Below are 14,672 nucleotides of genomic sequence, written 5' to 3'. Positions count from 1 at the left end.
CTTTATAGTCCAACTCTCACATCCATACATGACCACTGGAAAAACCAAAACTTGACTAGATGGACCTTTGTTGACAAAGTATTGTCTATGCTTTTTAATTTGCTGTCTAGGTTGGTCATATACATCAGCTCAAATTTTTATGAATTAGAAACAGCCTAAAATTCACAGTAGAAAATGATTAGATATAGTTCAGGTGCAAAGTCATTGTGAACCTAAACCAGGAGGTTTAAGAGCCTAATTATGTATTTTCTAATTTTTTAACACATTTTCAATAAATACATTTCTAGTTATATTCATTAAGATAAGTATATAAAATAAGTATAAATACATATCACATGGTTTGTATTTCTCAAGTGTTTAAATTTAACAGGTGCAAAAGTTATTAATAGTTTCCTTTCTTATTGTTCTCCTAAAATATATTAGGAAAAAGTGCTACTTAATCTCCTGTGTCTACTTCAAAGAGAAGCTGAATCATCAAAGATATAAATTTTCTGTCTATTTCATACCATTATTTGTTTTCATGCTACTGTTATGAAAAAGATACCTTATCAAGACTGCTGCTGCCGCCAAGTTGCTTCAGTCGTGTCTGACTCTGTGCAACCCCATAGACGGCAGCCTACCAGGCTCCGCCATCCCTGGGATTCTCCAGGCAAGAACACTGGAGTGGGTTGCCATTTCCTCCTCCAGTGCATGAAAGTGAAAAGTGAAAGTGAAGTCGCTCAGTCGTGTATGACTCTTAGTGACCCCATGGACTGCAGCCCACCAGGCTCCTCCATCCATGGGATTTTCCAGGCAAGAGTACTGGAGTGGGGTGCTGTTGCCTTCTCCCTTATCAAGACTATAGGAACCCAAATATCTTTCATGGGATGAGTTCATAGTAGGTCATTTGCCATTTTTTCTATTCAAGACCCACTTAGCAACATGAACTAGCAATGCAGGAGGGTGTAGAAAGAAAGAGGAGGAGAAAAGAAAGACTGAAACTCTCCACTTTTCTTATGTTCTGAAGGTAAGACATTTCATAGAACTCCACAGAATCGAAGAGATTGCTTAAAGGTAATACAAACTGCTTCCAAAATAAAAAAAAACCTTACAATGAAACCTAATGAATAACCATTACTGTTCATTTATTGAATGTATGAATCTAAAACACTGAAGACTTCCCAGGTGGTAAAAAAAACCACCTGCCAATACAGGGGACATGTGTTCGATCCCTGGTACAGGAAGACTGCACATGCCAGGAAGCAACTAAGCCAGTGCATCCCAAGTACGAGCCCGTGCTCTGGAACCCACGAGGCACAACTGCTGAAGCCTGCATGCCCTAGAGCCCGTGTGCTGCAGCATAGAGAAGCCACTGCAGTGAGAAGCCTGCACACTGCAAGTAACAGTATCCCCCTCACTGCAACTAGAGAGGAGCCCCCCTTGCCACAACTAGAGAAAGCCTGCACGCAGCAATGAAGACCCAGCACAGACATGAATAAATAAATAAAAATCAAATAAAATACTGGGTACCTATTATATACTTCAGTTGAGTAAAAGATAACTACATGTTGCAAATCCGGGCAGAGAAAGGAATTAGGCAAAATCAATTTCAACGCTGTACTATGAGTTCCACTAAAGAAGCGTGCTGCAGAAGATGAACATGGTCAGCAGTCAGATCCTAATCCAACTTGGAAGATGGAATTAGTGACTTTGCTATGGTTTTTCCTGTGGTCATGTTTGGATGTGAGAGTTGGACTGTGAAGAAGGCTGAGCGCCAAAGAATTGATGCTTTTGAACTGTGGTGTTGGAGAAGACTCTTGAGAGTCCCTTGGCCTGCAAGGAGAGCCAACCAGTCCATTCTGAAGGAGATCAGCCCTGGGATTTCTTTGGAAGGAATGATGCTAAAGCTGAAACTCAAGTACTTTGGCCACCTCATGCAAAGAGTTGACTCATTGGAAAAGACTCTGGTGCTGGGAGGGATTGGGGGCAAGAGGAGAAGGGGATGACAGAGGATGAGATGGCTGGATGGCATCACTGACTCGATGGACGTGAGTCTGAGTGAACTCCGGGAGTTGGTGATGGACAGGGAGGCCTGGCGTGCTGCGATTCATGGGGTCGCAAAGAGTCGGACACGACTGAGCGACTGATCTGATCTGATACTCAAACTTGAATGTTGGGTAGAAGTATGCTATGTTGGGTGTAGAACATCAATGGGGGAGATTAATATAATTCCTGTAGGTATCTGCAGAATCCCTACATTGTTTCAACTATGTCAGATGAAATGATGGTATCTTTTTCTTTGTTAGACTACTAAAAAGGCATTCAATATTGTGGCAGAGAATATGGAGGTGGCCATTTGCAGCTGGAGAAAGAAATGTGGCAGATTATGGATAATACTGCATGCTATACAGAAGTATGGGTTTTACCCACCCAGGAAAAAAAGTTAATAAATGTGAAACTATCGAGGATTTTTATCATCGCTGTGTTTTAGAAAGAACATCCTGGGGAAAACATGTGAGGCTGAATTAGAGATAGACAGGAGATAAGACTTTTGTTAAGACACAAGAAATAAGAGGACCGAACTAGGACAGGCAAAAATGGAAGAGAGAAGTTGCTAGATATTTCAGGGCAAAGGACAGATGAATGTAGGCCATGAGGAAGAATGTCTACAGTGTTGCTGAATTCACCACCACTTTCAGGGTTTAGTATAGGAAATTGTTTTGAAGTGAGACACTCCAACAAATTTACATAATTAGTGAAAAATCCGATCATTAAAACCAAAACCTTCAATTTAATGGAATGTACACTAAAAAATGTATGCTAAATAAAAACACAGCATAAATTTTTTTGGTAAACTATCAAATGTTTATTTAATTTCCATTTAAAGTATTTTCTACTAAAAATATGTACAAAAATATGTATTCAAAGTTTGAACCAGAAGCATGACAGGTATACATGTACATAAATACAACTGAAATAAATGCAATGCAACACTAACATCATATTGCACCAAAATTTATTCCACAAGAAAACACATGCATCAAGAGTTTCCACCAGATGAATGCACACTTATTTCATAGTATCTTACCACTTACACAAATAGCCCATAAACACCATCTGGTAGTGTGATTGCTGTACCAGAACTCTCCCCAGAGGGCAATCATTAAGCTGTAGAAAAATCCATTTTATTTCACATATCGCATGCTGGTATAGGTATCAGTGCCAGAGAATCCTAAGAAGCACTGCACACTCCACAAATGAAAGTCCCTTTGCATCATTTGAATTTTCATAAATATCTTAGTACTTCTATTGTCTTGGAATACAGATGCAGAAAAGGAATTTTGCACCGTAAGAATTTATCAATGGATACTGTGTAAAATGTGTATAAAATACACACAGTCCCATTTGCCAAGGTTCACAATCACAATGCTAAGAGGCAGAAACACTGCCGCAGATGAGGACCAGTGAGAATGGTGAGGCTCTCTCCCTCTGCCCGACTTCTCGTTCTTCTACTTGAGAGCATCAGGCCAACCCCACCTCCCTCCCTCTTCCAATCAGAGAAACATTCCAAGGTCTTGGGGAATGCATTCCAGACCCAAGTTAATGGATTAGGCTGGCTGGCTGGTCTATTCATTACAATCTAAGCCAGATCAAAGAGACAGCTACCGACACAGCCCTCCAGGGTAACCGAACTCTTTTCCCACTGGGCTAAATTGATTCCCTTGGTGCAAATTACTGGTTCTTGCCAGAGACTATGAAAGACATTTAAATACATTCACATATAGTACCTAATAATATGTTAATGAACATACCAATACATATGGATATTTTCTGTCCCTTGATAGTTGAAAAAGAAATATTGTTACCAGGTCAAATCTGAACAAAAAATTCACTAAACCCATTTTTCATAGGGTCGATACAGTTATATATATACAAAAGACAACATGAAAGATTCAAAATGAAATGAATTCTGAGTCAATAAGTAAAAACCATCTCTACCAGTGCATTGCTACCGTCTATGAAAACTAAAACCCAAGCACAACAAAGCCCAGCATCAAAACTTTGATAGCAAACTAGGAAAAATTAAGTTCTCAAAGCATCCAGTACAAGAAGTCCTTTGATTTTCCTCTTTGTGACTTGTATTTATTATAAAACTGCAGGTAATCAACATGTAGTATCAGTTAAACAATTCTACACCACGTTTGTCCACCCTAAGAGAAGACACTGCATTACATGGTAATAAGCAATGTTTTTTGTTTTGTTTCGTTTTTAATACAAAACATCCAGTGCTTATGTTTGCAAAGTTCCCCAAATACTGAGAGGTGCCACTGACAATTCATTACTATAGTGCTATAATCCATCTACAAAAAGATAAAAATCTGGGGCAAATGCCTGTGTTCACAATAAGCAAGAATAGAGTGATATGCCATTCTTAGAACATGGATATTGTCAAAAGATGAACCCTGTTTTCAAGATATAAGCATCAATAGTTTAGTTCTAGATTTATAACAGTAGTAATAACATTCACAAGGGAAAACCATTAGATAAAACATTTCTCCAAAAAGAGGATCGAAATAATCCCAGACTTTAAAAAACAAAGAAGAAATAATTCTAGACCACTTAAAATCTTTGAAGGGTTCTTGTGGTTTGTGTGAAAACCATAGTTATATGCTTCCAGAGCAATTAAAAAGTGCTGTGTGGTAGTGTTTGAAGTAATTGACATACACAGTAGTTTAATGTAGATAATTTCTATTCTATTATAATCATACATTCATTTGAAACAATCTGTGTTTTACTTTTCCAAAGTATTTTTACTTTATAGTCCATTAGTCAGTGAGTGAAGATTTGGAATGAAGGAGGAATGTAAGGGAAAAAATAATTCAGAAATCCTTTAAAATAAGACAGTTCAAACTCAAACCAGGGAACCGTACTGCATCACCCTCTAGTGCACTGTGAATGTGTTTCCAAGTGTGCACAGAAAGATGCTAATCAGTAGAAATAAGCTGAGTCCAACTTCACAATCCTCATTTAAGTCAGGCCTCTCAAACCCAACCAGCTACACAGCTGTGACATCCAAAGGCCTAAACTGTTTTCCCACAAGATTCTGTGCAAAATACCCTGTTGCACAAAGTACTCAAATACAGTCACTACTGCAAATGAGATAAATAACTGTGCGTTGGTCTTTTTTTTGTCTCTCTCTCTAGCTTTCAACATGCCCTTTAGAGGCTTCAACAAGAGGTAACAAGAGTCCTTGTTTGGACTCAGGAAGCAAATCTTCTAACCAAGAAAATTAATTCACTTGAAAGTCATACTTTCAAAAATAAAATCAGTAGTGTATCTGTTGAGGGAAAAACGTATGCTCACTTTCAAACCAGTGCATCCATCTGTATGGGCTCCCAGACATCTAATGTTCCACAGTTTCTCTTTCTTGAGAGATCGTTATCTATACAACTGTTAAGGCAGTTATTGATACTATAAATGTACCCTTGGTCCAAGTAGCCAAAACACACACAGGTAACAGATAGCTATCTGGAGACTGTAACCATCCTCCACCAATATTTTAAAGCCAATGGTAACAACGAGAAGGTTGTGGGGACTCCTAAGTACCCACAACTAACCGAAGTGGTAGCTTCATGCTAAGAATATCAAGTAATTGTGTAAAAGTAAATTAAGGCTCACTCTTATTTTGAAAATAACTTGTCAAAAAAAACGAAAAATAAAAAGAATCGCTGATTAACTAAAAGGAACAGAGAAATGCTTCAAAAATATCACTTATCCTGATGAGGTGACAATATCTCACAACATATGGAAAATTGATGAACTTTCTGTGAGACCATAATGAACACCTTTGTGAATTTGTATCAGATCTAAAAATAGATCAAGCATTTATTTTTAGATGCCAACTAATTTCTAAATGCAACAGAAGGAAGAAAGGATTATCTCTCAAAATTGGCTATTAAAATATCTTCTTAAGTACAGTACTAATAATACCTAGAGGTTACACTTTTAGGTAATATATATATTGAGATATGTTAAAAATAGTTTATCAGAAAATTAACCTAAAATACATTTATAGGTAATAAACTCTGTCCATGGGATTTTCCCAGCAAGAATACTGGAGTGGGTTGCCAGGCCCTCCTCCAGGGGAATTGCCTGACCCAGGGATCAAACCCACATCTCCTGCATGGCAGATAGATTCTTTATTGCTGAGCCACCAGGGAAGCCCTAATAATTATTTTATATATAAATAATGTAAACAGAAGCTGTCAAAATGACTCATTATCTACTCTAATTTGCATCCACCGTGAGCTTCTCGTCAGTTACACAATGACATGCTTTGATTCCTGACTTTGAATGGTTAGGAAAGTTAGGAAATGTAACTCTGTAAACATGATCAATACCAACATACAGCATATTACACAGGGTAAAATGAAGCAGGGTTTAACTAAAATCAAATTTCTTGACTCATCTGCATTCAAATCTCAAATATCTCCATATTTCTTTCCAAACTAAGAAAAAGAGCTACAATTAAAATCTCATTCATTGTTTTCCTATCATTCAGAATTGACACATAAAATGTCAAAAGTGCAACTCTCTCCTTATATACTACACATAATATGTATTAGGAGAAAGCCACTCTATAGTTACAAAGAGATAATTTAATTAACTCACAACTATATTCCTTAAAAAATATATCCAACAAATATCCCATGCTTATTTCTAGTGGAAAAAGGAGTGAGAATCCTTTGTTCTCTCTCACAGGGACAGATGCAGATTTTGTAGGGCCAGAAATAAATATATAATTTTGCCAATCTTCTTCAAGAAAAGTAATACAAAATTCTTAATGCAAAATGAGATACAGGACCCTAACAAAGGCATGTCTAAGTGACAGGCACTGAACCTTACATTTCATTAGCTTTTAGGGGTATCTGTGTACAGCAGTTAATTTTTACAAATTTCTCTGACTATATTGCATAATGTTAGACCAAAGTATTGCTACCTCCAATCACATACTATCTTTCATTTCCTGCTACTCTCTATCAGCTTCTATCTTTTCATAACCCATTCCTTGACTGTAAGAAACCAGCTACAGGTCAAAGGTGCGCCCTTTTTCAGTTAGCATTACATACATCTCAAATACTAGAGATAATGAGTTTCCTGAAGACTGATTCAGTTCAACATGGAATTCTATTGAGTTATGTAATTTTACTCATGTTAACCATTTGTTGATATATCAAATAGCAATGGGGAAACAATTGTACCAGACACACAAAACAGTCTAGAAACTTCCTTCAACATATATTATCTTAGTGTTAGAGAAACTCTCATGAGCTGCGAATGTAACCTAATACTCGGCCCTAATTTTGCACCTCACAAATGGGATAGATACAGTACAAGTACGTATGCAAATATGTATATATTTTACATATGCAAATTGTGTATATACATATTGTTATATGTATATAACAATCTACTGTTTATGTTTGGCCATCTTTTCTAAGACAAATCTTTAATCTCCTAATGAAAGACAAGAAGGGAGTTTATTTCTAGCTGACCAAGACACCATTTATAACGGTCAGACCGTTTTCTTCATTACACAGAAGAAAAAAATCTCAGAAAAATAATCCAATATTTTTTAATGGGGGTCAAAAACTTTTACTGAAATATTCATAATTGTGTGAGGAGAGTCATTCCATTTCATCTATCAGACTGCTTGAGCTTTGGAAGTCATTACTAGGTCCATTTAATTCATAATTAAACACTTGAGAATCTATGTTCCAAAAAAGCAGAACATTTGAAAATGTTATATTAGTTGTTGTAAACTATACTGGCTACTTACACTTTTTGCATTATAATAAACTGATAAAATGTATCTAAACATTTGAAAATGTACATTGGTACAAATATATCACATGCAAAAGTTCAATATATAAAATATATATATGAGAAAATTTTTCCTAAAGATATGAGAAAAAATTATTTAGTATAAAAATACACATATACAAAAAAGTGTGTAGGAGAGTTTTCAAACTAGAATCTGCTTGACATAAAACCATTACGAATAAATGTTGTGAATATTAAATGAATGATTACAGAAGTTCTGTGTCTTGTCATGATGTATCTTAAGAATAAGTAGAAATACAAATTAATCATCACTTTAAAAAAATTGCTGACTTTCCATCTCATTAAAATGGCATTACAATTAGAAATTTAACAATGATAAAATCATTTTTTAAAATGATGAAAATAATGTGTAATCTAGTCAATTTGTATAATGATATATTTAAAAGAGAAAGTGAAAGTGAAGTCACTCAGTTGTGTCCAACTCTTTGTGACCCCATGGATGGTAGCCTACCAGGCTCCTCCATCCATGGCATTCTCCAGGCAAGAGTACTGGAGTGGGTTGCCATTTCCTTCTCCAGAGGATCTTGTCCCAACCCAGGGATCGATCCTGGGTCTCTGGCATTATAGGCAGACGCTTTACCATCTGAGCCACCAGGGAAGTCCTTTAAAAGAGAAACTAGAACCAAAACTAAAGAAAAAATAAAATGAGGAGACCTATCTGTCACTGTTGATATAAGCACATTAACCTCAGGAATAATCCAGAAGTATACAAACTTCTCCATGATGCTTCACCATTATTTTTTTCCATTGGGGGGAAAAAAAATTCCAGAAGAGTTTTCTGGTTTAGATTATATGGGCCTAGACTAGAAAAAATAGTATACAAGAAATTTGTTTTTACTTTTAGCAACTATTTAGTGGGAAGAGACATAGACAAATGGGTAAAAGAAGTATAAATTTCACATCCAATTTTAAGAACCCATGGTAAGAGAAAAGGAAGGAATTTTTGTAAATTCATTTAAAGACCCAAACACTAGGTTTGGGCAAAAAAATTTCAATCTCAGATATATATTAAATTGAAATTTAATTAATCAAATTTTGAAATTGAAATTAATAAACTGAAAGTTAATGAATTGTAATTGCCTCAAATTATCAACTGTCTATGAACCCAATATCCGTTACTAATTTTAATCAGTATAATTTTTCCAAAAATTCTTTTTTTCACATGGACAAAAATTAAAGAATGAAAAATATTCTGGCTGTGACTATTCAATCCAAGACTTGAGTAAGAGTTAAGAAATTTCATTATATTATTCTTATTTGAAAATTCCCCAATGTTTTCTAAACCTGGCATAATAATACCTGCCTGAATATATACACTGCATGCAGTTTCTTTGAGTGAATTTCTTATTAGTTATCTCTTTCACAAGTTGAATGATAATTAAGGTGAAGAGATTACTGACCAATACTAAATGCAGAAATGGAAAATTTTTTAGAAACATCAATTGTAAATCTTATTTAGCGGTGACATTTCTTCCTTAGCATGCGTGCATGTTGTCACGTCCAACTCTTTGAGACCCCATGGACTGTAGCCTGCCAGGCTCCTCTGTCTGTGGGATTTCCCAGGCAAGACTACTGGAGTGGGTTTCTGTTTCCTTCTTCAGGGGACCTTCCCAACCCAGGGACTGAACCCAAGCCTCCTGCATGTCTTTTCCTAATTGATCTGGACAGTTTTGCCCAAAGAGAAAATGTACAAACTGTCAAAATTCATCACCGTGTAAAAACAGCTATGAAATTAAAATATTATTCAGAATCACTAACAATGTATACAGATCTATAGATCTGGGCAATGTATTTTGGACATTTTCTCTCTTGGTGATTTCTGTCTTCTGTTGATATTGTTAACTTGAAGATTTAAAATGCACATATTTAGATAAATTTATCAAAGAGTAAATTATTAGTGAAACACATGACTGTGCTTAAGAGAATTTAATACCAAACCGACTATTGCTTTACTCTAAGAAAGGTGCTACATCCTCTCCTGATCAATTAGGCTACCATGAAAACAAAATGGCATGTATCCATGGAGCTTCCTGATAATGAATGAATAAAAAAATCCTAACAATATTCTCAAGAATATTTTTTGCTTAAACATAATTCCTGGATTTGCCTCCTAAACAATAACCCCTAGAAGCTCTTCTTTAATGGATTCATTAAAATTAGGCATACCCTCTCTGTTCTTTGTTCAAAATGCTCTGGATACAATCCATTAAAACATGAATGATATCTAAGTTGGTATCTATGGGAAGCAGTGCTATGCCCACGTAAAATAAATTTCTTTCCACTGTCCATAACGATGGCACACACTTTTCTTTACCCAAAAGAGTAGAAACAATTTTCACAGTACAGTCATCTACAGTACATAAAAATTGTTTTTACAAAACCCTTATATGCAGAAAACATCTCAGTCTTCAGTTTGAAGGTTCTTAGCCATAAGATATCTTACAGACAAAGATGACTAGAATTGTACATTCTACAGTCTTTTCCCCTAACCTCAACAGGTAGGTATAGGGAACTCAATGATCATACGAACTTATGGTATATCTACATATCAGCTTTCTAGAACTACATGGAGTAATAGTAACTAAATTTCTTAGTAACCACTTTGAAAACACTGGAAAATTAAATAGAAATAACCAATTCCTTTCATCCATCCCCATAGTTGCAATCCTCTGGATTTTCATAAAATGGAGTGAAGATCCATTTTTTTGTTTGTTTGTTTCAGCCTTTGGACAGAAACAAAGCCAAGGATTGAATGCCAAGATTTCAAATGCATTAATTCATAATTTATGACAATCTTCTTCTGGCACAACTTCCAGTATTATTTGTAATGTTCTGGTTATCATGTCTACAAAGAAATAAAGAAGACAAATTTAAAATGCATGGATGTCAGAAATGCATACAAACAACAAAATGCAAGTTATCTGGGGTTGAATATTGAAAACCCACAACCACCTATTTCATAGAGCACTTTCAAGAAATATTTATTTCATTAGAATCCTATCATGTTCAATTAATTTACTTGTCACCTCTGTAACTTCCTATGATGGCTTCTCAGCAAGAGTACATTAATATTTTGTGTTCAGATAAAGACTTTTATTCATGAACCAGGAGGCTGAGAATCTTTTGAGACAATCGGACCAAGGTATAAATAAATGTTCAAAACTACACTTCATCTTGAGTCTAAAATTGGTTTGTTGTTTTTGCACCTACGAGAGTACATCCAATTCTGCAGCAAAATCAGAAGAATCAGAATATAATTTCCAGTCTCAACTTGTAGTATGTTATTGAGCAAAACATATTATCTCCTAGGTAGGGCCTCATTTGCTTCATCAATAGAATGAGGGACCTGGGAATGACATCAGCAAGACAGAGGGCAGGGATGCTTATCTTCTCCCCCTAAACCAAGCAAACAAAAAAAGAAAACCAAGAACAATAAACAGCTACAAATGGAAGAAAATAGCTCAGGCAAAGCTCTAGACAATAAAGAAGCAGTAGCAAAAAGCATGGCGAGCTCAAAAATCAAGGATGGCCACATGGGAAAATAAAGGGAGCTTTTTGCCCCCATTATCCCATTTCCCTGGAGGGAACTGCTAGGCACCAGAAGGAATCCTTTCAGAGGAAGGTCACCACATGAGGAGGAGAGCAGAAGGACCACAGCAAGCCTCACCATCATGGGTGTTAGCAGCTTTGGGTACAAGGGTCTCAGTCTTCAGTGATGCTGACCCTAGCTGATGGAGCAGTCTGTAGCATCAAAGCTCTGGGCTCTGGATCTACTCCCAGAGGCTGGAGCTGTTGCCAAAGTGAGACCTACCCTCAAGGGGCCCAGTTGTTGCCATGCCCCACTCTCACAGATTGGTACCACAGCACACCTCCCCATATGAGACCAGAGCTGCCACTGTTCTTTGCCCACCCCAGTCCCAAGCTTTGCTCCACCATTACCAAGGCAACCTTCCTGGCCTGAGCCCTGCCTTGGCAGGTAGTGGGGGTTAAGACTCAGATCCATCATTGCTGGGACTAGGCTGCCTGTACCCTGAGCTCCACCCCTATCCCAGGTTGAGGCTCTTGAACCATCACTACCAGGAGGGCTACCCATCAGGTTTCAAGTCAGGGCTCTGACTCATCAAGGCTGGGACCAGGCTACCACTGCCCTGAACCTCCCATCCCAGCTTGAGGCTCTGAACTGCCACTGCCAGGGCCTTGGTACCACTGCCCTGTGCCCAGTTCCCCAGAGTCTCAACACAGAGCTCTAACCAACAACTACTGGGGCTGTACCACTCTATCCTGTGAGTGTTCTGCATGGTGGGGAGGGGTGCGGGCAGACTGGAGACTTCAACCTACCACTCCAAGGCTGTACCACTACTGCATTCTGCCTTCTGAGCCCAAGCCACCAGTGCACCTTGTCACCCCAGGGCCCTTGTCACCGCCATATCCCTCCCCTCATCACAAGTCGCAGCAGAGAGCCTGTGAAACCCAAGGACCAGTTCCACAGGCTACGCACACATGTCGACACCCTACACACCTGTGCCATGCCCACCGCAACTGTGCCTATGCTCCAGGACCCTGGCACTGTAGTAGTTCCACGAGTACCTGGTCCTATGGCCCCTAGCTCTGAGAGTCAGCACATCAGACCAGGCACCAAGAGCGGTCTCCTCAACTAGACCTCTCCCATAGGCAAAGAGCAACCTCAGACTCCGAAGATACTAATAGCCCCATCTGCTGCCTGTCCTCTGTAGCCTTAGGCATAAAAGACCCCCTATTCCGGCCAAGGTCAGCCAGTGCAGTAGCATGGAGTCTGAATCACTGTGCCTCCTCGGGAACCAAAGACACTGCATCTCACCCAGCAAGTGCTCTCATAGCTACCTCCGGGGGAAAGGCTTTCCCTACTGAAGCCAGTCTGAAAAGGCCAGAAGAGATGACTTCACCTCAAAGGCATAAACATCAGCACAAACCCATCAAAAATATGAAGGAAATACGACACCACCAAAATAATGCAATACTACTCCAGTAACTGACCCCAAGTAAATGGAGGTCTGTGACCAAACTGAAAAAAAAAAAAAAAAACTGAAAATAATGATTTGAAAGAAGCCAAGTGATATACGAGAGAATACAGACAAGTGAATGAACTCAGGAATAGTACATGAAGAGAATGAGGAATGTAACAAATAGAAATCATTTAAAAAATCAAGAAATTCTGGAGAATAAAATACATGAAATGAAAAATGTGATAGCTTCAACAGGTAGGCTCAAAAGAATCTGTAGGCTTCAAGACAGATCTCTTGGTGTTATCTAGTCAGAGGAGAATAAAGAAATCAAAATAAAAAAGAAGCAAGCCTATATCAACTGTGGAACATGATCTAAAGAAAGAATATCCATATTTTGGGAATCCCAGAAGAAGAGAAGGAGAAAGATACAAAAAATTTATTTAAAAATATAATGGGGAAAACTTTCAAATCTGGGGAGACATATGGCCATAGTATTGGTACGAGAAGTTCAAAGATTCCCAAACAGATTCAACCCAAAGAGATCTTTATTGGATGCATTGTAGTGAAACTCTCAAAAATCAAGGACACAAAGAAAATCTTGAAAGCAGCAAGACAAGAAAGAATCATCACATATGAAGGAATCTTGATATGACTATCAGCAAATTTATCAGCAGAAATCTTACAGAGATTGGGATTGGGATCCCAGGACAGAATGGGATTATATATCCAAAATACTCAGAGGAAAAAAAAGAAACTACCACCAAGAATACTTTACCCAGAAAAGCAATCATGAAGAAATGAAGGAGAGATAAAGACTTTCCCAGACCAACAAAAACTGAGGGAATTTGTAGCCATCAGACATTCCCTATAAGAAATCCTATTAGGAGTTCTTTAAGCTGAAACAAAAATACACAAATCAATAACATGAAAATATATGAAAATATGAAGAAGAGGGAACACTTCCAAACATTTTATGAAGCCAGCATTGCCATGATGGGCTTCCCTGATGGCTCAGTGGTAAAGAATCTGTCTGCAATGTAAGAGATGCAGGTTTGAACCCTGGGTCAGGGAAGATCCCTTGGAAGAGAAAATGACAGCTCATTCCAGCATTCTTTCTGAAGAATTCCATGTTCGGAAGAGCCTGGAGAGCTACAGTCCAAAGGATTGCAAAGAGACACCATGCAAAGAGAGTGACTGAGAACAATTACCCTGAAACTAAGTACAGACAAAGACCCCGAAGAAAAGAACATTACAGACAAATATTTCTGGTGAATACAGATGTAAAACTTCTCAACAAAATATTAGCAATCTAAATTCAACAACACATTAAATGGATCATTCACCAAGATCAAGGGGGATTTATCTCTGGAATGTAAGGATGCATTCAATATAGTAATGAAAGTTCTAGCCAGAGCAATTCGGAGAAGGCAATGGCAACCCAGTGCTCTTGCCTGGAAAATCCCATGGATGGAGGAGCCTGGTAGGCTGCAGTTCATGGGGTCGCTAGGAGTCGGAGACAGCTGAGCAACTTCACTTTCACTGTTCACTTTCATGCATTGGAGACGAAATGGCAACCCACTCCAGTATTCTTGCCTGGAGAATCCCAAGGACGGGGGAGCCTGGTGGGCTGCCATCTATGGGGTCGCAGAGTTGAACACGACTGAAGCAACTTAGCAGCAGAAGCAGCCAGAGCAATTAGGCAGAAAAAAAAAAATAATAATAAAGGCGTCCATGTCAAAAACGAAGAAATAAAATAATCTCTGTTCACAGACAACATGATCTTATATATAGGAAACCCCAAAGACC

The 14,672-nt window shown here is 37.9% G+C and overlaps 1 protein-coding gene across 1 annotated transcript in view; it reads right to left on the bottom strand.

The window, feature by feature from the left end:
• Positions 1-2,821: 2,821 nt before the first annotated feature.
• Positions 2,822-14,672, bottom strand: part of SLC7A11 (solute carrier family 7 member 11) — an 87,184-nt gene continuing 75,333 nt past the window's right edge. Inside the window, exon 12 of the mRNA XM_024977578.2 lies at positions 2,822-10,729. Coding sequence (XP_024833346.1) covers positions 10,662-10,729 — 68 coding nt within the window. The 3' untranslated portion in view covers positions 2,822-10,661. The remainder of the gene's footprint in view (positions 10,730-14,672) is intronic.

Source organism: Bos taurus, chromosome 17 (genome assembly GCF_002263795.3).
Source record: "Bos taurus isolate L1 Dominette 01449 registration number 42190680 breed Hereford chromosome 17, ARS-UCD2.0, whole genome shotgun sequence".
Taxonomy (NCBI): Eukaryota; Metazoa; Chordata; class Mammalia; order Artiodactyla; family Bovidae; genus Bos; species Bos taurus.
Note: the sequence above shows the minus strand (reverse complement) of the source record. Positions and strands in the feature narration are given on the sequence as shown.